This window comes from Notothenia rossii (genome assembly GCF_949606895.1).
Source record: "Notothenia rossii genome assembly, chromosome: 10".
Lineage (NCBI taxonomy): Eukaryota > Metazoa > Chordata > Actinopteri > Perciformes > Nototheniidae > Notothenia > Notothenia rossii.
This window is the reverse complement of record NC_136908.1, coordinates 30,725,127-30,747,091: the sequence shown is the minus strand read 5'-3', so window position 1 is coordinate 30,747,091 and position 21,965 is coordinate 30,725,127. Positions and strand designations below refer to the sequence as shown.

The window sequence follows — 21,965 nt, the reverse complement described above, 5'->3', positions numbered from 1 at the left end:
CATCATCATCATCCTCATCATTATCGACAGCATCGCTGTATTTATTGCGTGTGTTCATGGTTGCATGTACCCATTGATTGTATTGATTGTTGTCCTTGCACAACACATGGTTGTACAACAAAATGCAGGTTGTAGTGCATTTATACTGACAAGAAGATACAAACTTAAAACAGATGCTCATTCCTGAAGGGGATTTGTTCTAGAATCAAGAGGAATGTGAAGCAGAAACAAAAAAGATGTTGAATTCTGTCAGCTAAAGCATCACTGGCCCAAACATAGCCTACCACTGGTCTCTGCTACAACACAACAACCTCTGATCTCCTGTTGCTGGGCAAGATCAGTAGAGCACTTCAACCATTCCACTGCGACAACACTGTCGCCAGGAGCATGCTGGGTAGTGGAGCAGCTCCGTATCCCGGATCTCTTTCCTGTATTTTAAACTGCTCTGGCATGGTGCTGTGGAGGTTTTGTGGTGAGTGGACTAACACTTAATCCAATCCCTGTTCTCCAGTATAGCTGCTCCATATTGTTGCTACCTTTGTAGGATATATAATCACCATAACATATTAACATTGTCTCTGACCCCAGCCATGTACAGGGTCCCAGGATCAAATAAGGTTACTCATTTTGCACTCATCAACGTTAAAATAAATATGGAGCATACTCCCAAATTAAATGTATATTATTTGTAATATTACGTAACAAACAATCTCAGATTTGAACTTTAAGTAAAGTATCTTCTTAACATATTTTATATTGATTATTGTATCTCTGTCATAGGCCAAATGTGCTAGAGTAACAAAGGGTGAAGAAAATGAGTTGTTAGTCATGTGTGTCTGTAGTTCAATTAATCTTTCATTTATAAAGAGCTTGATTGTGTTTGAATGGCATACTGCCTCCAGAATTGTTATTTAATAATTACTCGCCGAGTGCTTCCAGACTCGGCGAGGACACTATCGATACTGACTCAGCAATCACTGTAAGTTATATTCTTGTTTAAATAGACTTCTCTGTTTCATTTATTCTACTCTGTATAATTGTTCTGTAGTTATTGTAGCTAAAACGGCGATTTCTGAGAGATTTTAAAATCTCAGATCTGCTCAACTCCAGGCGTAACTCAGGTCTCAGTGAGTCACGCCCCTCAAGTGTGCATTTCAATAGGCAGGAAGACTCTGCTGATTGCGTGAAGTGCAAAAACATTTTAAATAGCGCATTTCAAATCAGAATAACTCAGTGTGCTTCCAGACTCGGCGAGGACACTATCGATACTGACTCAGCAATCACTGTAAGTTATATTCTTGTTTAAATAGACTTCTCTGTTTCATTTATTCTACTCTGTATAATTGTTCTGTAGTTATTGTAGCTAAAACGGCGATTTCTGAGAGATTTTAAAATCTCAGATCTGCTCAACTCCAGGCGTAACTCAGGTCTCAGTGAGTCACGCCCCTCAAGTGTGCATTTCAATAGGCAGGAAGACTCTGCTGTCGCCCATCAGCAGAAAATAGTTAACTAATTACAGGGGCGTGCCCCCAAAGCTGTGAGAACTGAGCAATCAGGTATCCATCTTAGGTTGCGTTTTTCCTGCAGCGTCAGCTTCAGCGTCAGCCAGACGAAGACTGACAAAGACATTAAGAGTCCTGTGGGAGTAAGACTGACAAAGACATTAAGAGTCCTGTGGGAGTCACGTGGGAGGCAAAGAGGAGGCAAATCCTACTCTGATTGCGCCAAGTATCGCTGGTGTTATTTAGTTTTATTCAATTCTCTTGGGTTCTCTAGCCCCTCATGCTATAATCATGTGTATTTTCTGCATTCCTGTTCATGTGTCTTCTCGCAATTATCACTGGCCCCGTGTTTCTCCTAATCGATCTCACCGGCCTGCTCTCGTCTATCCCACATGCTCCACTGAGATCCAACATCTCGTTTCAGGGGGCCTGTGGAACTGCCAGTCAGCTGTTCCTAAGGCTGACTTCATCTCTGGCTACGCGTCCCTGCAGTCTCTGGATTTCCTTGCTCTCACGGAGACCTGGATCACTCCATCCAACACATCCACCCCAGCAGCTCTCTCCACAGCATATTCCTTCTCCCATACACCCAGACCCTCTGGCAGAGGAGGTGGCACTGGTCTCCTGCTCTCTCCCAAATGGAGCTTTTCCCTCTTCAAGCTACCTAATTTCACTCCTTCCACCTTTGAATTCCATGCCGTCACAGTAACCCATCCTATACAATTAACCATTGTTGTTCTCTACCGTCCACCAGGCGCCTTGGGGGACTTCTTGGAGGAGTTAGATAATCTCTTCTCACACATCCCGGAAACTGGCCCTCCCGCTGTACTTCTCGGAGATTTCAACCTCCAGACAGGGAAGATATCTGAACTAACATCTCTGTTAACCACCTTTGCTTTCTCACTGTCTCCATCCCCACCAACTCATAAAGCTGGCAATGTCCTTGATCTCATATTCTCAAGGAACTGCTCTACTTCTAACCTCTCTGTAAACCCGCTCCACACATCCGATCACTTCTTCATTTCATTCTCTCTACCCCTTTCCAAACATAACAACCTCATCTCTTCTAACTCTGCTCCTGTCCGCCGTAACCTCCGTTCCCTCTCCCCCTCTACCTTTGCCTCATCGGTGCTCTCAGCCCTCCCTTCCTCTGACTCGTTCCAACTCCTGCCTCCAAACACTGCTGCAAAAACTCTCCTCTCGACTCTCTCATCCTCTCTGGACTTTCTCTGTCCTCTCACATCGCGGCCGGCTCGTCAGTCCCCTCCTGCTCCCTGGCTAAATGATGCACTGCGTGCTAATAGAACCATCCTTCGGGCAGCAGAGCGGAAATGGTGGAAATCCAAACACCATGACGACCTCCTAACCTATCAGGCTCTCCTCTCCTCTTTCTCTGCTTCCATCTCTCAGGCAAAAAGCACTTTCTTTCAAGATAAGATCCAATCTTCCTATTCCAATCCCAAAAAACTATTTTCTATCTTCTCCACCCTCTTGGACCCCCCCAAAGCACCTCCCCCCTCCTCCCTTCTGTCAAGCGACTTTGTTAACCATTTTGAAAAAAAGGTTGATGATATTCGCTCTTCTTTTTCTGACTCACCTTTACTCACCGCTGGGTCACCAGACCCTCCCTTCACCCACACACTGACCTCCTTCTCCCCTCTCTCTCCAAGTGAGGTTCTTACCCTCATTACCTCTGCCCGTCCTACCACCTGTTCTCTGGACCCTATCCCCTCAAACCTCCTTCAGACTATCGCTCCTGATATTCTACCATTTCTCACCCATTTCATCAACACTTCTCTAACTTCTGGTCACTTTCCAAACAGTCTCAAGGAGGCAAGAGTAAACCCTCTCCTAAAGAAACCCACTCTCAACCCGTCTGATGTTATTAACTACAGACCCGTCTCTCTCCTCCCGTTCCTGTCTAAAACACTTGAACGCGCTGTCTTTAAACAACTCTCCTCTTATCTCCATCAGAACAACCTTCTGGATCCGCACCAGTCTGGTTTCAAGGCAGGTCACTCAACAGAAACTGCTCTCCTTGCTGTCTCTGACAAACTGCACACTGCTAAAGCAGCCTCCCTCTCCTCTGTCATCATCCTTCTGGACCTGTCTGCTGCATTCGACACGGTGAACCATCGGATCCTCCTTCGCACTGTCCAAGAACTTGGAGTTTCAGGCACTGCACTTTCCCTCCTCACCTCATACCTCAACGACCGCACCTACAGGGTTACTTGGAGAGGGTCCGAGTCCGACCCTTGTCAATTAACTACAGGGGTCCCTCAGGGCTCGGTTCTTGGTCCCCTCCTCTTCTCCCTGTACACAAACTCGCTCGGGTCTGTCATTAGCCCGCATGGTTTTTCATACCACTGCTACGCTGACGACACCCAACTAATTCTGTCCTTTCCCCGCTCAGAGACCCAGGTCGTCGCACGCATCTCTGCTTGCCTAGCAGACATCTCTCGGTGGATGTCTGCTCATCACCTCAAGCTCAACCTTGACAAGACTGAACTGCTCTTCCTTCCGGGAAAAGATTGTCCCACTCTTGACCTAACAATCAACATCGGCACCTCTGTTGTTTCCCCGACTCAGACTGCAAGGAATCTGGGTGTGGTCCTAGATAACAAACTGTCCTTCACTGCAAACATCGCTGCTACAACCCGCTGCTGCAGATACACGCTTTACAACATCAGGAGGATACGTCCCCAGCTGACCCAGACATCAGCGCAGATTCTGGTCCAGGCTCTCGTCATCTCACGCCTAGACTACTGCAACTCCCTCCTGGCGGGTCTACCTGCATGTGCCATCCGACCTCTGCAGCTCATCCAGAATGCAGCGGCTCGTCTGGTCTTCAACCTTCCCAAATTCTCCCACACCACACCGCTCCTCCGCTCCCTTCACTGGCTTCCAGTAACTGCTAGAATCCACTTCAAGACACTGGTACTTGCGTACCATGCTGCGAATGGATCTGGCCCTTCCTACATCCAGGACATGGTTAAACCGTACACCCCAGCACGTGCACTCCGCTCTGCATCAGCCAAACAGCTCGCTGCACCCGCACTGCGAGGGGGACCCAAGTTCCCGTCAGCAAAAACACGTGGGTTTGCTATCCTGGCTCCAAAATGGTGGAATGAGCTCCCCATTGAAATCAGGACAGCAGATAGCTTACACATCTTCCGACGCAAACTGAAAACTCATCTCTTTAGACTCCACTTCGAGCGATAAAATTACTAACAAAGCACTTATATACTAATAAAGGGCTGGCTTTCTAAATGCCAGTTGAGTAGCACTTGAAATGTTTGGCTCTATGAAACCTGATGTACTTATATGATTCTGTTTTCTTAAAGGTTGTATCTTCCTGGTCGAATGCACTTATTGTAAGTCGCTTTGGATAAAAGCGTCAGCTAAATGCAATGTAATGTAATGTAATGTAATATTCTTTTTGGAAGTGTGCAGAAGGGGAAGTAATGCAATTAAAATCCTTTAATTTAATATACAGTAAATCCTGATCCTTTCTGATAACCCTAGTGCGATCTCTGGCCCCCTCAATATACAATCAGGTATTAACACCACGCTACAGTAGGCCTCTTCAGACACGCCCTGCTTGATGGTGATAAAAGACCGTTTGCACCCTCGTTTTTTTATAAAAAGAACTCTTTTCCTCCATGTTTTATGTTGTGTTCCCTGAGTAGCAAATACATTAAAAAAACGCTGCTGTATGACTAATGAACCGCGTGCTTTTGAAGTCAGATTCTCAAAGTAATCCTCTGCATCACTCTGGGGTGACACATGAGATCCTCTGCTGCATAACAACCAGCTGCCTGCAACACATGGGAGCCCCGATCATCAGAACCAAGATACTTTATTCATCCCAGGGGGGGTAGGTGTCTTTTGGAGGATTGCACCATATTAGAATAAAATAAATAAATGTTGATAAAACATAAGAAGTTGAAGTGAAAATGGGCAATAAAAGTCCTTGTGGCCACAGGGACACTGATGATGAAGACTCAGGCTCATGATGAAGACCCAGGCTCATGGTGAAGACATGATGAAGACTCAGGCTCATGATGAAGACATGATGAAGACTCAGGCTCATGATGAAGGCTCAGGCTCATGATGAAGACCCAGGCTCATGGTGAAGACATGATGAAGAATCAGGCTCATGATGAAGACATGATGAAGACTCAGGCTCATGATGAAGACTCAGGCTCATGGTGAAGACATGATGAAGACTCAGGCTCATGATGAAGACTCAGGCTCATGGTGAAGACATGATGAAGACTCAGGCTCCTGATGAAGACTCAGGCTCATGATGAAGACTCAGGCTCATGATAAAGACTCAGGCTCATGATGAAGACATGATGAAGACTCAGGTTCATGGTGAAGACTCAGGCTCATGATGAAGACATGATGAAGACTCAGGCTCATGGTGAAGACTCAGGCTCATGATGAAGACAGGATGAAGACTCAGAGTCATGATGAAGACATGATGAAGACTCAGGCTCCTGATGAAGACTCAGACTCATGATGAAGACATGATGAAGACTCAGACTCATGATGAAGACATGATGAAGACTCAGGCTCATGGTGAAGACTCAGGCTCATGATGAAGACATGATGAAGACATGATGAAGACTCAGGCTCATGATGAAGACATGATGAAGACTCAGGCTCCTGATGAAGACATGATGAAGACTCAGGCTCATGATGAAGACTCAGGCTCATGATGAAGACTCAGGCTCATGATGAAGATATGATGAAGACATGATGAAGACATGATGAAGACTCAGACTCATGATGAAGACATGATGAAGACTCAGGCTCCTGATGAAGACTCAGGCTCATGATGAAGACTCAGGCTCATGATGAAGACATGATGAAGACTCAGGCTCATGATGACGACTCAGGCTCATGATGAAGACATGATGAAGACATGATGAAGACTCAGGCTCATGATGAAGCTCTCGGTCTAATCCCTGTCAACCCAAACAGTCCGGATGCCATCTATGGCACTACTGTTGCATTTAACTCTATATTAGATTCTGTTGGTTTCTGTCAGAGTGTAAATAAACCAACCCACTGTTATAATCACACTCTCTACCTTGTTCTGACTGATGGTATTGAAATTGAGCAACTATTAGTCGAACCGCATAATCCTGCTTTATCCGACCATTTCTTAGTAGCTTTTGAAGTACTGTTACTAGACTACAAAGCATTAGTCAAAAGCTCCTGCAGCAGAAACCTATCTGTTAGTGCTATAGCCACATTTAAGGAAGAGATTCCACCAATTAGAATATAATCGTTTAATGTCATTATACATGTACAATGAGATAATAATAAATGCTTCTCCCTTTCAAGGGTGCTATCAAAACAAAAACAAAAACATCACAACATAAGACAACAAAATACACGCAGCATACATACTTAGGAATAAGGAATAAAGGAATAAGGAATAAAGTGCAGTAATTATGTCCAAGAGTATAAAAATAAAATCTGTAATAAATAATAATAATAATAATAATAATAATAGTGTTTATTTATAATAATAATAATAATAGTAATGATATATATGTATATATTTACAGAGTCACATTGCTTCACATGATTTCAGGTGTTAAGAGCAATGATGGCTCTTGGGGAAAAACTGTCTTTGAGTCTGTTGGTTTTGGATTTGATACACCTGTAGCGCCTGCCGGAGGGCAGCAGGTTGAACAGGTGAAAGCCGGGGTGTGCACTGTCCTTAACAATGTTTTTGGCTCTACTGAGGCAGCGGGAGGTGTAAATGTCCATCAGGGAGGGGAGAGGGCAGCCGATGATCCTCTGCTGCTTTTACGACTCTCTGGAGCCTCATCCTGTCGGCCTCAGTGCAGCTGGCGTACCACACTGTGATACAGTATGTCAGTAGGCTCTCGATGGTAGAGCGGTAGAAGGTCACCAGCAGCTTAGTGGCCAAGTTGTTATTCCTGAGCACCCTCAGGAAGTGCAGACGCTGCTGGGCCTTCTTGATGACAGCTGTGGTGTTGTCCTTCCAGGAAAGGTTGTTGGTGATGAGGACGCCGAGGAACTTGAAGGTGTGGACCCTCTCCACACACTCGCCGTTAATGTCGAGGGGAGCGAGGTCGGTAGGATTCCTCCTGAAGTCTACGATGATCTGTTTGGTTTTTGTGGGGTTCAGTGCCAGGTTGTTCACGGAACACCACACTGAGGGCTTCAGTACCTCACTCCTGTAGGCCGACTCGTCTCCTCCTGAGATGAGCCCCACCACAGTGGTGTCGTCAGCAAACTTGATGATGATGTTCTCAGGGTGGGCTGGACTGCAGTCGTGGGTGTAGAGCGAGTACAGGAGAGGGGTCAGCACACAGCCCTGAGGAGAGCCGGTGCTGAGAGTGCGGGTGCAGGAGTGATGGGGCCAAGTCTCACACGTTGGGGGCGGTTAGTGAGGAAATCTTTGATCCCGGAACAGGTGGGTGGTGGAAGGCCTAGGTATGATAGTTTGCAAAATAGAAAGTCCGGGATGATTGTGTTGAACACTGAGCTGTAGTCAATAAAGTGCAATCTGACTTAGCTCCCACGATGCTCCAGGTGGTTCAGTGAAGAGAGGAGAGCTATGGCTATGGCATCTTCAGTGGATCTATTTGCTCTGTAGGCAAACTGGTGTGGTTCGAGGGCGGGGGGAAGGCAGGCCTTTATGTGATGTAACACCAGCCTCTCAAAACACTTCATGATCACAGGTGTGAGTGCAATGGGGCGGTAGTCATTAAGGCTGTCTGTGGTTGCTTTCTTAGGAACAGGAAAGATAGTGGCAGTTTTAAGGCCAGGTGGGATAACAGCGAGTTTCAGGGAGAGATTAAAAATGCTGGTAAAGGCCTGTGAGAGCTGGTTGGCACATGCTCTGAGCACCTTCCCAGGTACTCCATCTGGACCAGCAGCCTTCCTGGTGTTCACTGCTTTGAGCACCCGTCTCACATCATGCTCCTCCACAGTAACTGGGGGGGTGCTGGAGGCGGTTGGGGGCTGGGGTGGAGTACTTAACTCGATAGCATGTCTGCATGTAGGGGAGGAAACTTATACAAAATGTACACCACCCCAAATTGATCATGTTGTTGATAGTGCTACAGATGCGCTGCGAATAAAATTAGACTCTGTTGCTCCTTTGAAAAAGAAGAAAATAAAACAACATAGATTAGCTCCATGGTATAATGCCGAAACCCGCAAAATAAAGCAAAAGTCCAGACAACTTGAAAGGATATGGCGTTCCACTAAACTTGAAGAATCTCGTTTAATTTGGCATATTACTCTCAATGAATATACTGTAAGAAAACACTGCGTAAAGCGAGAGCAGCCTTCTACTCTTCATTAATAGATGAGAATAAGAATAATGCAATATTTCTTTTCAGCACTGTAGCCAGGCTGACAGAGAGCCACAGCTCGATTGAGCCTTCTATTCCCATAGGACTCAGTAGTAATGATTTTATGTGCTTTTTTAACGATAAAATTGTTACTCTTAGAAACAAAATGAATGACCTCTTGCCTTTGACCAGTATAGTGTTATCAACAGCTCCCGGAAACGTAAGTTCTAATATTACACTAGATAGTAAACTAGAATGCTTTTCAGCCATAAACCTTGAACAATTAAATTCAATGATTCTCTCTTCTAAACCGTCAACGTGTATGTTAGACCCAATTCCTACTAAGCTGTTGAAGGAAGTTTTTCCATTAATTAGCACTTCTTTATTAAATATTATGAATATGTCTTTATTATCAGCCTATGTTCCACAATCATTCAAAGTAGCAGTGAGAAAACCTCTTCTTAAAAAGCACAACCTCGATCCAGAGGTTTTAGCCAACTATAGACCTATTTCTAATCTTCCATTCCTCTCAAAAAGTATTGAGAAAGAAGTCGCAAAACATCTTAGTGATTACTTAAAAAACAATGATTTATTTGAAGATTTTCAGTCTGGCTTTAGAACATATCATAGCACAGAGACAGCTCTGGTTAAAGTCACAAATTACATTCTAATAGCCTCAGACAAAGGACTTGTCTCTATTCTTGTTTTGCTCGATCTCAATGCTGCATTTGATACTATCGACCATGATATCTTATTGCAAAGACTAGAGCACTTAGTTGGCATAAAGGGAACTGCTTTAGGCTGGTTTAGGTCAACGATGAATCTTCCACGCAAACCAAAGTTAGCCATGGAGTGCCACAGGGCTCAGTGCTCGGACCTATTTTGTTCACATTATATGCTTCCGTTAGGCAATATTATAAGGAATCATTCTGTAAATTTTCATTGTTATGCTGATGATTCTCAACTATATTTATTAATCAAGCCTGATGAAATTAATCATCTAAATACAATTCAAGACTGCCTCAAGGACTTAAAAACGTGGATGACCTTAAACTTTTTGATGTTAAACACGACCAAAACTGAAGTTATTGTACTTGGCCCGAAGAATCTACGAAACAAATTATCTAAAGATATACTAACTATGGATGGCATTAATTTGGCCTCCATTGAGACTGTAAGGAATCTTGGTGTTATATTTGATCAGGATTTATCCTTTAACGCCCACATAAAATCTATTTCAAGGACCGCCTACTTCCATATACGTAACATTGCAAAAATCAGGCATATCTTGCCTCAAAACGATGCAGAGAAACTAGTCCATGCATTTGTTACTTCAAGGCTGGATTATTGTAACTCCTTATTATCAGGGTGTACCAAGAAGTAAATCAAGTCGCTTCAGCTGATTCAAAATGCTGCGGCTCGTGTACTAACCAGAGTTAGGAAAAGGGACCACATTACTCCTGTTCTGGCTGCCTTACACTGGCTCCCTATAGAACACAGGATAGCATTTAAAATTCTTCTTCTCACCTACAAAGCCCTGAATGGGCAGGCGCCATCTTACCTTAAAGAACTAATTATACCCTACTGTCCTACTAGGGCATTGCGTTAGAATGCAGGGTTGTTGGCTGTTCCTAGAGTCTCTAAAAGTACAATGAGAGCCAGAGCCTTTTCTTATCAAGCTCCACTTTTGTGGAATCAGCTTCCAGTTTGCGTTCGGGCGGCAGACACCCTTTCTGTTTTTAAGAGCGCGGTTAAGACCTTCCTTTTTGATAAAGCTTATAATTAGGGCTGATTAGATTCAGCCCCTAGTTTTGCTGATATAAGCTTAGTTTGTCGGGGGACATCTTACTTCTTCCTTCTCTCTGTCTATACCTGTGTACTCTCATGTTCCGATTAACCCAGCTTCCCCAAATATCTTTCTTTTTGGTGTCTATATACGCTGGGATCCGGAGTCATGGATGATCCTGCGGTTCTGTGTCCTGGATCGCGAGCCCTGGATCTTGAGTCGTTGCTGTGGTCCTGGATCATAAGTCCTGGATGGATATCCTCGTGGATTCATCTTCCTATTATACACACATGCATTTCGAAACATTTGGTCTACCTATATTGCAAATGTATTATCTTTTCAATTTACACACGGCATCTATTGCACGTCTGTCCGTCCTGGGAGATGGATCCCTCTTCTGTTGCTCTCCCTGAGGTTGCTCCCATTTTCCCCTTTAAACTGTGGGTTTTCTCCGGAAGTTTTTCCTTGTACGATGTGAGGGTCTAAGGACAGAGGGTGTCGTATTGTCATACTGATATTCTGTACAAACTGTGAAGTCCACTGAGACAAATGTAACATTTGTGATATCGGGCTATATAAATAAACATTGATTGATTGATATGGAAAAGTTGTCGTCAGATATCTCCTTGTGCAGCCATGTTTCCGTAAACCTCATTAAACTACACTCAGGGATGGGCAAATGGCGGTCCGGGGTTCACATGCGGCCCCACCTCCTCTTTTTATGGCCCTCAGATTGTAATAAAATAAATGTAATAAACAACGTAATTAATACAAAAAATTCAAATGTTTTTATTTATATTTATTTATTTTTACTTGTAGTACTGATACCGCCCACTAGACTCCTAGTTAAGTCGCGAGCTATGTACATGATTTTGTTCGGCAGCCAAATACCGCGAACGAATCTGTGACGCGTTTGTGTGTATTGTGTTTGTTTCCCGGGAAAACACTCACAAGGAACACCGGCTGTTGTTATGCCTGCTGTGACGTTAAGTTACCGCTTGTAATTATGCGTTAAACAAGCTTCAAAGTTGTATTTATCGTCTGAATTTGGCAAAACAAGGTTAATATTCTAAAATCCAAGACTTTGTTTATTTGAAAACAAACTGTCACGGACCCTGCCGTGTTATTTATAATTACTATACGCCTTTTATTAATAATTTCAGCGGGAGGGAGGGGGAGCGGCGCTGAGGAACAGCAGAGTGCGGGTTGACAGGTGTCTGTGTTGACATTCCCCTTATTGTGCATCACTAGAAACAGGCTACAAGTGTCTTAGGTTCAAATTAGACAACTAATGTCTGGGTTAGTGTTCATGACTTCATGTCTTAATGGTTAATCTCAATGCACACACATTTTCCGTGCTTTCCAATAGTTTAAAATAGTTGTATTCCACTGTTAAATAACCTGTTCAATACACACATGCCACTTGTAAAAATTAAATAAAATTTCTGTGAACTGATATTTGTTTAGTGGATGTTCCCTGAAAGATTGTAAAATGTCAATGAAAATGTCAGACTTAGTATATTTGTTAATAATTACATAATAGAATTTATGTGTGCGTGTGTTCCAAGTGAATCTGCGACCCCCTGGTGGCCAGTACATCAATTATGTGGCCCCTACCACCATCCAAGTTGCCCATCCCTGCTCCAGATAATCCGTCTGGCTTCTGGCTAACGCATTTCGTTCGCCGTGATCTTGTGTTGCCCATGATGAGAGGGGGAGACACGGCTCAGATCTCCTTTTCTCCATAAACATGGATCCAGCTCTTGTCCTTCTTCACTTGGTTAAACCGTTGTGACTCTAAGACCCCATGACATCACAGCTGGTGTTAACATCTCATTCAAAAATGCCAGGACTCACAGATCAGCTGTTCTGCCGGAGGCTTCTGTCACTGCTCAAGCTTCAGAAGCTCTCGGAAAAACTGACGCACACACACACTCCTATTCTAACACTCTGTCATGCAGAGCCCATGGTGTAAATGGAATGTAAATTCAATGGAAACTAAATCCTGCTTTAGTTTAGGAAAGTGGCAGAGTATTTAAAAAAGAAAGAAGAACTAAATAAGACTAGAGACAGTTATGTGATTGGATCGAACCAGTCCGAACACCAATCAGGCCAGCAGGGTAAAGGGCAATGGCCCCTTCCCCACTAGCTTCCCCCTAAATCCAGGGCAGACCACCATCTTTTTATTCAGTGTGTATTGTGAACTAAACTACACACTCGCAGTACATAATGTTTGCAGATATCTAAATCGGCATCATTGCTGCTAATTCAAATTGCTGTGCAAAGCATTTTAAACCTGTATTAGCTGGAATGGACATCATTTTGTCAAAGCCCTAATTCTAGATTCTGAAAGTATTATTCAGACTACCCTTCATGGGTAAGGGGTTTGTCTTGACAGATATCTGCAGCTCAGTAACAATAAGTGCAAATAGAAACCGTGGTTTGGATATGTCGGCCAGGCATGGACACTTTGAGTCATTTGGCGTCTGATATTTTAGATAACACAAACAAACAGAGATCCAGGAAACTGAAGTCATTTATACAGTCTTTGCTGAAGTTTCATCTGGGCTAATATGTTGAGCTGAACACTATGTTAAAGAGAGATTGATACATAGGTATACTGTATAATGATGTATTAACCAAAGTATATATACAGTATACACTGAACAAAAATATAAATGCAACACTTTTGTTTTTGCTCCCATTTTTCATGAGATGAACTCAAAGATCTAAAACATTTTCTATATACTCAAAATAACCATTTCTCTCAAATATTGTTCACAAATCTGAAAAAATCTGTGATAGTGAGCACATCTCCTTTGCTGAGATAATCCATCCCACCTCACAGGTGTGGCATATCAAGATGCTGATTAGACAGCATGATTATTGCACAGGTGTGCCTTAGGCTGGCCACAATAAAAGGCCACTCTGAAACGTGCAGTTTTGCTTTATTGGGGGGGTCTTTGGGGGTCCGAAAACCAGTCAGTATCTGGTGTGACCACCATTTGCCTCACGCAGTGCAACACATCTCCTTCGCATAGGATCAGGTTGTTGATTGTGGCCTGTGGAATGTTGGTCCACTCCTCTTCAATGGCTGTGCGAAGTTGCTGGATATTGGCAGGAACTGGAACACGCTGTCGTATACGCCGATCCAGAGCATCCCAAACATGCTCAATGGGTGACATGTTAAGGTTAGGGTTAGGGTTAGGGTTAGGGTTAAACCCTAACCCTAACATGTCACCCACTGCACGTTTCAGAGTGGCCTTTTATTGTAGCCAGCCGAAGGCACACCTTTGCAATAATCATGCTGTCTAATCAGCATCTTGATATGCCACACCTGTGAGGTGGGATGGATTATCTCGGCAAAGGAGAAGTGCTCATTATCACAGATTTTTTCAGATTTGTGAACAATATTTGAGAGAAATGGTTATTTTGTGTATATAGAAAATTGTTTTAGATCTTTGAGTTCATCTCATGAAAAATGGGAGCAAAAACAAAAGTGTTGCATTTATATTTTTGTTTAGTGTATATACTGTATATATATATATATATATATGTGTATATGTTTGGCAAACATTCCTAAGTGATTGAGTCATTTTGGAATTTCAAAATGTGCTGATGCAAAAAATATGTCTCAGTATATTTAAACTCTTAGAATGTAGTAGTTATTCAGGTCAGATATTAGAGGTTTAGATCTGAACCTGAACTAATGGACCTGTTTAACCCCCCGATAAAATGCCTGAATGTTTTTTTTCTGTACTGTATATTTTTATTTTACTACAGCCTCCTAAGATTCAACTGACTTTCTATGTATAGCATCAATTTACACTTTTATTTACTTCTGCATATGTGAATGTTATTTTCCTTAATTGCTTTAGGCAACAGTGATATACCGAATAATTTATTTATTGATTGCTGTGTGCTCAAGGGAGTGTTGTTTTTATTGTTTATATTAATAATATGTGATTGTAATATATTGTTCTTTATGCTCATGCTCAGGTACAGACCAGATTGTCTTTCATTAAGATAAATGAAGCCTGGAGTTAGTCTCACGGACTCTTCTCTCTGCAGCAGTGATCAATGCACCGTTAGCACTATGGCCATGTTTTGAAGCCACTTGATGGCCAGGCACAGATAGCTAGTATCAACAAATGCCAACCTCATGGTGAGCAAAGAGCAAATAGCATATCATGTGAATGCAGCTTTAGCATGACTTTGAACGCTGGCTGGCCTGGATCTACATATAGCCAGAAACAAACAATAAATATTGGAATACAATTAACTCCCAATTTCTTTCTTTGTGTTTGCTGTGGGGAGAGACACGGTTGAAGCCTAGACGCTAGATATAAACTCTGTAAATATTTACATTCATACAATGATCCACTCCACATCAGAAGGCTTACTAGATACTAAATCTGATGCTCTGTTAAGAACACATCATGTTTTTTTTAATGGAAGTAACCCGATCTACCCATTGAGGGTTTGGTTTTTATTTATAAGTTGGATTTTAGACTTCTTCTATGAAAATGCACATGTCTTTTAGTTAGAAAACGATTTATTTAATTTTTAATTTTAATTTTTCTTCCATTATAGTTGCTGTCCATTGAGTTCTCATTACAACTACTGTAACTTCTGTCACTTACTGTTCAATTCCTCCTCTGCTCCAAACAACGTAGTACTTCAATGAAAAGTTTTTCATTCTCATTTGTTCAAAATAAATTTGAAACAATGCAAATATAAGACAAGTAAAACATCATAATTTGTTTTCATTAAAAAGACAGGGGTGTGCTACAAAATCCAGTTAAAGTATAATTTTGCTTCAAAATAAGATAAAAAAAATCATCGCTAATATAATTATTTCACACATAAATGCGTAGGCTATCATATGGTGATTCATTTCTCAGGTTTTTCACCGCCTTATTCAAATGCAAATTGTGCATCATTGAGCAGGCCTTGCACTCTATTATTCAAATGTTTCTTGGTAAAATTGGAAAATGGCTCATGAATAATGCAAAGTGGAGGTCAATTAGTGAAATCAACTGAAGAGTGAAAGTGTCTCAGTTCTGAACCCTGTCTGTGCACCCGTCAGAGTCGTTTGCGATGTGAACGCTAAATGAACCTTGGTAATGGAGCCGCACTAAGTGACTGTGTGTGATTCACAACAATCACCAAGGGGACATTTCCACTGCAGGGCCTCGCATGGCTTAGTACGGTATAGTTAGGCCTTGGTAGGCCAGGCTCACTTTATGCTGTGTTTCCATTACAGTTTAGGAACTGGGGCAGTAACTATAGTAACGCAGTGTAGGCAGAGCCGTGACGTCATCTTCAATGCGAAACACAAAACCAACATCAGCCGTTAGCTGTTAGCACTCAGAGCTCACAGCTCCTCATATCTGTTCAGAAACTAAACAAAAGTTAAACAAGTACAAACCACAGACTGTCTGTGTCATGGTGAATACAGTCGCTGGTTTATTTATGTCTGTAGGCCGTTGCTGTGAGTGTGGTGGACGGTCGGAGCATACAACGTTAGCTTAGCCAATCTCCATTCAGACAACAAGCATTTTAAAAGGCTTTTCGCCTGCCGTCTGTCTGCAGACTTGTCAAAGCATTCATTCATGGTTTGTACTAACCGGTATCAGTATGTTGTTACGGCATCATTTTGAAACGTGTATTACAATTAAATCACGGTAAAATATGTTCATTTTGTTGTAGTTGTAGCCCCCTTGCCAGCGATTCTCTCACTAGTTTAGTATATTCCTCCCAGTTGTTGGCCCGGAAAGAACCTGGATTTTGGAGAGCAAGAAAAACTGTGAAACAGTACCCGTTAGCCGGAACTACCCCTAGCGCAACAAGAAAACGGGCCGGGCTTGGCACGGAACACTTAAAACGTGCTACGCGCTGCAGTGGAAATGCACCATTAGGCTGCGGCACGGCTGGAAACTGCACTGAAACACAGTGAAGCAGAGACAGGAAACATGGGATGTGTTCACCTCATCCCTTCTTCTCACACAGTCTCCTCCTCCCTCTCACCCGCTCCAATGTGTCTCCAGGCCCCGGCCCCCCTGCAGACCAGACGGTGGTCATCGAGGAGTTCCGCTACCTGTCCCAGAACATCTTCGTGTCTGTGTCCGTCTTCGCTGGGTTGGGAATCCTGCTGGGAATCGTCTGCCTCACATTCAACATCTACAACAGCAATGTCAGGTAATAAAGCGCAGACTTACTCGGTATGGATTTGGCTGAGCTATAAGCAGAGGTGGTAAGTAGTAGAGTACAAATACTTTGTTACTGTACTTAAGTACATTTCTTTGGTATCAGTACTTTACTCCACTACTTATTTTTCTGACGACTTTTTACTTTTACTTCTTACATGTTGAACACAAACACCTGTACTTTCTACTTGTTACATTTAGTTTGAATGTGTGTTTAGCGGCGTGATCATTATTATTATAGTCATTGCGTGCCTATTTGTTTGAACACGATCCGTGTATCCATCATTTCCTGGCCTTCTCTAAAGAAGAGGGACCAATGAAAATGTTGTCATGTTGCCGTTGTTCAGCATGGAAACATTCATTAACTAACAATGACATTATTGTTCTATTGATATAAAGGGAGGTCAGGTACTCTTTAAAACTGCTGCTAGTTATGGGTACATTTTACTGAAGTACATTTCGAAGCCCATAGTTATTTACTTTTACTTGAGTAAATACGTTTAGTCAGTACTTCTACTTTTACTAGAGTATTTTTAAACACGAGTATCTGTACTTCTACTTGAGTAAAGGATGTGTGTACTTTTGCCATCTCTGGCTATCAGACCAGTTTGATCGGACTGGTCTATGTGAGTAAGAAAGGGTGCATTAAGGCAAGAAACAAACATTTGAATGGCCAAACATTCCCCTGGCCCTTTTTGAAAATGTAATTTGGAAATGTACATATCTAGAAATGCAGAACACAGTGTGTGTGTTTCTGCAGGTACATCCAGAACTCCCAGCCCTACCTGAACAACATGACTGCAGTGGGCTGTATGATGGCTCTGGCCGCGGTCTTCCCTCTGGGCCTGGACGGCCTGCACGTCAGTGCGAGACACTTCCCCGCCGTCTGCCAGGTACTGGCTAAAGAACATTATTATTGGATTTCAAACTTACTGAATATTGGTTTAATGTGGAGAGAGGCATGCAATGTAAGGTGAAGACTCAGGGTGAAGACATGGTGAAGCTCTCGCTGCAATCCTCGTTGGCCCAAACGTTCCGGAAGCCAAATACTGTATATCCTGGTGAAGCCATTTGTTTCCATAAACACTGGAGATGCTCTTTCTGAATATGAAGTAACAGTATTAAAATAAGATGTTTTGTACTGGACTTAATTCAGGGTTAGGGTTAGGGGTAGAGTTAGGGTTAAGTTTGTACGGAACCTGACGTAAAGTTACTCAGTGTTAACTTGTGGGTTTCCATGGGACACCTCGGTAACATCCTTTGTCGTTGACCTCGTAATACTAACTCTGGTCACTTGAGGTCACTGCCTAAGAATACATGTATTAATGGATGGTAAGAAGCCATTTGCACGTAAGACGTTTTTGGTCGTTTTTTATGGGCGGCGTTACATACTGTCGCGTTGAACATCATAATTGGTGTGACTCTAGGGTTATTTGCTCTTAGCATTGGCGTGTCAAGTGACACTGAGAGTCGAGGTAATGATCGCTAAGACCAATTAACCCTGACGTTTGTCAGAAATACTTGCTAATTTAAAAGTTGTTATCTCTCAACCTATGCAACCTGTCCATCTCATCAAAGTTGTCACTTTTTTGTGGCCTTTTTCTGATTTGACATTTTGTGCAGGTGGCTAAAAAGCTAACTATGACAATTATGTTAATGATTAAGCTAGGAAGAGGGCATCCCTGTTCCTGATCCTGCATATAAAGCTGCGATTCGTCAGTTGTTTTCCCACTTAGGTGAAACATCCATCAAGAGGCACAATACCAGATCTATTTGAGTCATCCCTAAACTAAAACTAGATATGGAGAGTGACTCACATGTCTGGTACCAGGATAAACTTGGTGTCGGCATTCATGCAGTTCACATGTACTGTATCCCTATTCAGGAAACCATTTGTATTCAATAAATTACAGATCAGACCATAAAATGACTGCAAGGTAGGGATACTTTTGGTAAACTAGTTCAGTCCCCCTAGCTCTTCTTACATGTGAACGTTTAATTCCCCCAGAAATAAGATCAGAGCCAAACCAAATCCTTTACGGAAAGGAAGAAAACATTTAGTTTTAACCCCAGAAATATTCGGTTTTTTCAAGTCTTCAAGCTCACACTGTACCTCATGTTGTCAGCTGATAGCTGAGTGCTACAGTAGAGGTAGACGTACAGTGCTATGTTACGGAGCACAGCTTTGGAGCTTATTTTCATTTCAAGGTCATTTCTGAAGGGCTATTAAACTCAAACAGGGCTTAATGTGGCTGCATGACTGAAGAGCTGATTTGATTAATCTGTTTGATTTATTAATCAGTTTAAATATACCGTCTTTCATATATTTTCCTCTTTGCTAGTTCCGCCTCTGGCTGCTGGGTCTTGGTTTCAGCCTGGCGTATGGCAGCATGTTCACCAAGATCTGGTGGGTCCACACCGTCTTCACCAAGAAGGAGGAAAAGAAGGACAAGAGGAAGGTAAATGTGGAAGCTATTGATTAACGTTAAAGGAGGTAAATCCACCCGGAGATCTTTATGCCAAGTGAAGGAGGGGGGGGGCGGGTTGGGTTGGGTTTACTTAATCATCATCCCAGTCAGGGGCGAGCTCCACAGCCGGAGATGATTCCACGATCACTCTCTGCCTGGGGGGGGGGGGGGGGGGGGGGGGGTATATTTGCATCGTGCAGCCTGGGCTAGTTTTTTTCAACCATTCGAGCTACGGTACATTTTTCACATTAAAGAAATCCCACAGCAAGTTACAAAATGACAAATTGTAGCCTAATACACTTGTTTTCAAGACAGGTGTTTGGTTGGAGATGACGTGTAAGCTCAATTGGGACCCTGGCACTATAGGATAGCTTTTCCCAAAACACCAAGCATAACGGTGTTGGTGCAGTCGAAATACCAGTGAAACTAAATCCAAGCTTAAGATTCACTTTGCTGTATTGCCTCGAGCTCACCTTACCTTCTCTTGACCACCATTCATATAGGCTATACTTCTGGGTTAGAATTTTGTTCCTGGACCGAGTTCCGAGTATACACTTTCATCGATGGCTGTGCTCCTCTCCCACGCATCACTGAATCCTACCGTCTTAATTTAACAAGGTCATATTGTGCTACAGTAGGCTACTTGCTGCCACCCACCGGCATTTAGAGCATTTCATCACTTAGCAAGCCGCTATATTGCAGGCAGGGACGCTCAACAATGGCAAATTATTTGCAGTAACTAAAATACAAAAAAAGATATTTGGTATTAAAATAACTTGAATTTATTTTTTAAAAGCCCTCAAACATTATATGGGACCATGGGAGAGAGGGTATTAGGAATCATGTTTTCTGACATTGTAAACTCAGTAATTCCCTTTGACGTTAGCAGTCTGTAGAAGTCTTTAATCTAATGTGTCTGAATCTGTAGGAACCTTCTCAGTGGTCTTGCAGCGCTGACGGTGTGTTAGTTCTATTTTATTTTACCTTTATTTAACCAGGATAGGTCTCATTCTGATTAAAAATCTCTTTTTCAAGAGAGTCCTGGCCCAAGAATGGGGGGGGGGGGGGACAGGACAGGACTCGTCCCAGCAGAGAGATACAGAATGCCGATGATTATTATTATCTTTAGGGTGAAGGAGCCTATCGGGTGGATTCTTTATATATAGAGCCCTGATGAGAAGACTTCTAGAAAAACAGGAAGAACTGACGCCGAAACTGAATACGTGACGCGGATCATAAATATATCAACAATTACACAACATCTTCAATTTCTCTTCACACAATACGTCTCCTTGCAGTATCAACACTAATTCGGTTGATTTTTATATTTGATCCAATTGGTAGATAGGTTATATTTACAACATAATGGTGCACAGCTGATAGAAAAGGACTTGTAGTTTTTAAATATTGCAGATTTTCTTTGAATATAAGAATGTAAATACTGAGTTGAGAGAATAGTCAGGGGATTTGGGTGATGGGAGACACATCTATGGAATCACAATTTCAATAGCTGATATTATTATGTTTTATTAACTAGTTAATAACACATAATAATATCAGCTATTGAAATTGTGATTAGACCAGTGGTCTAGTTACTAGACCACTATTCTTTTAGCCCGCACCGCCTAGTGGTTAAAGCACGTTATTGAATTTTGTTGTTGAATGTTATATTTGATGAAAACATTTAAATATTAAGAATACCCTACATACAAAATTGGGGGAAAGTAGAAGGTCAATGATAGATATATAGAATAGAAAATATCAAGAAGATATTGTAGTGATCTCTACAATAAAACAGTTTAGTGCAGGACGTCCAAAGATATTAACAGGAGGATGTGCAAAACAGACAAACTAATAAGGCTTTATTTAAACATTAAAGATTACTTTAAGTTAAGGTCTTCTTTTTAATAAGAAAAAAAAAACATATCCACAGATGAATATGAAGTCTGACAAAGTATTTAACATCCAATATATTGCATAGTTTATTTTGGCACTTCAATCAATCAATCAATCAATGTTTATTTATATAGCCCAATATCACAAATGTTACATTTGTCTCAGTGGACTTCACAGTTTGTACAGAATATCAGTATGACAATACGACACCCTCTGTCCTTAGACCCTCACATCGTACAAGGAAAAACTTCCAGAGAAAACCCACACTTGACAATCACCTTCCCTGAATTTGACTCAGGTGTAACTGAATTCTGATTTAAGGGTTGTTTATATTTCACATCATTAATCAGAATCTGCAAAGTAACTAAAATAAATGTAGTTACCAGGTTAACCTCTGAATTGTAAAACAAAGTAATACATGCTGCTGTAACAAAAACTGCACCCGTCCGAGTCCAGTTTTGGATAGCCTGCCGTGGTTCCATTCCATTTCAAAGTGCTGTTTGACGCTCGGCGTAACCTTGGCGCACTGCCACTCCAACATCCAAATCACAGAGCTTGGGGACTAATCACGGGGTTTGTAAAGCAAAACGGATGTTGTAGTCCCAAACGATAGTTGGGGATTATGGATGGATAAACTCAGAAAAAACCATTTGTTTCTCCGAATCGAAGGTTAAAAACACAAAAGCATTGTACACAATTTAAACCAATCAATATTGTGTAATTAACAAGGATAAACTGATGTTTTTTAGTGGATGAGT

The 21,965-nt window shown here is 42.2% G+C and overlaps 1 protein-coding gene across 6 annotated transcripts in view; it reads left to right on the top strand.

Moving 5' to 3' along the window:
* gabbr1b (gamma-aminobutyric acid (GABA) B receptor, 1b) overlaps positions 1-21,965 on the top strand; it is a 332,077-nt gene that overhangs the window by 269,314 nt on the left and 40,798 nt on the right. For all 6 annotated transcript variants that reach the window (XR_013803364.1, XM_079655114.1, XM_079655113.1 and 3 more), the window contains 3 exons: positions 16,685-16,835; positions 17,604-17,736; positions 19,186-19,302. Coding sequence is in view for 5 of the 6 variants with exons in the window: in XM_079655114.1 (XP_079511240.1) it covers positions 16,685-16,835; positions 17,604-17,736; positions 19,186-19,302 (401 nt within the window). In the remaining variant the exon portion in view is untranslated. The remainder of the gene's footprint in view (positions 1-16,684; positions 16,836-17,603; positions 17,737-19,185; positions 19,303-21,965) is intronic.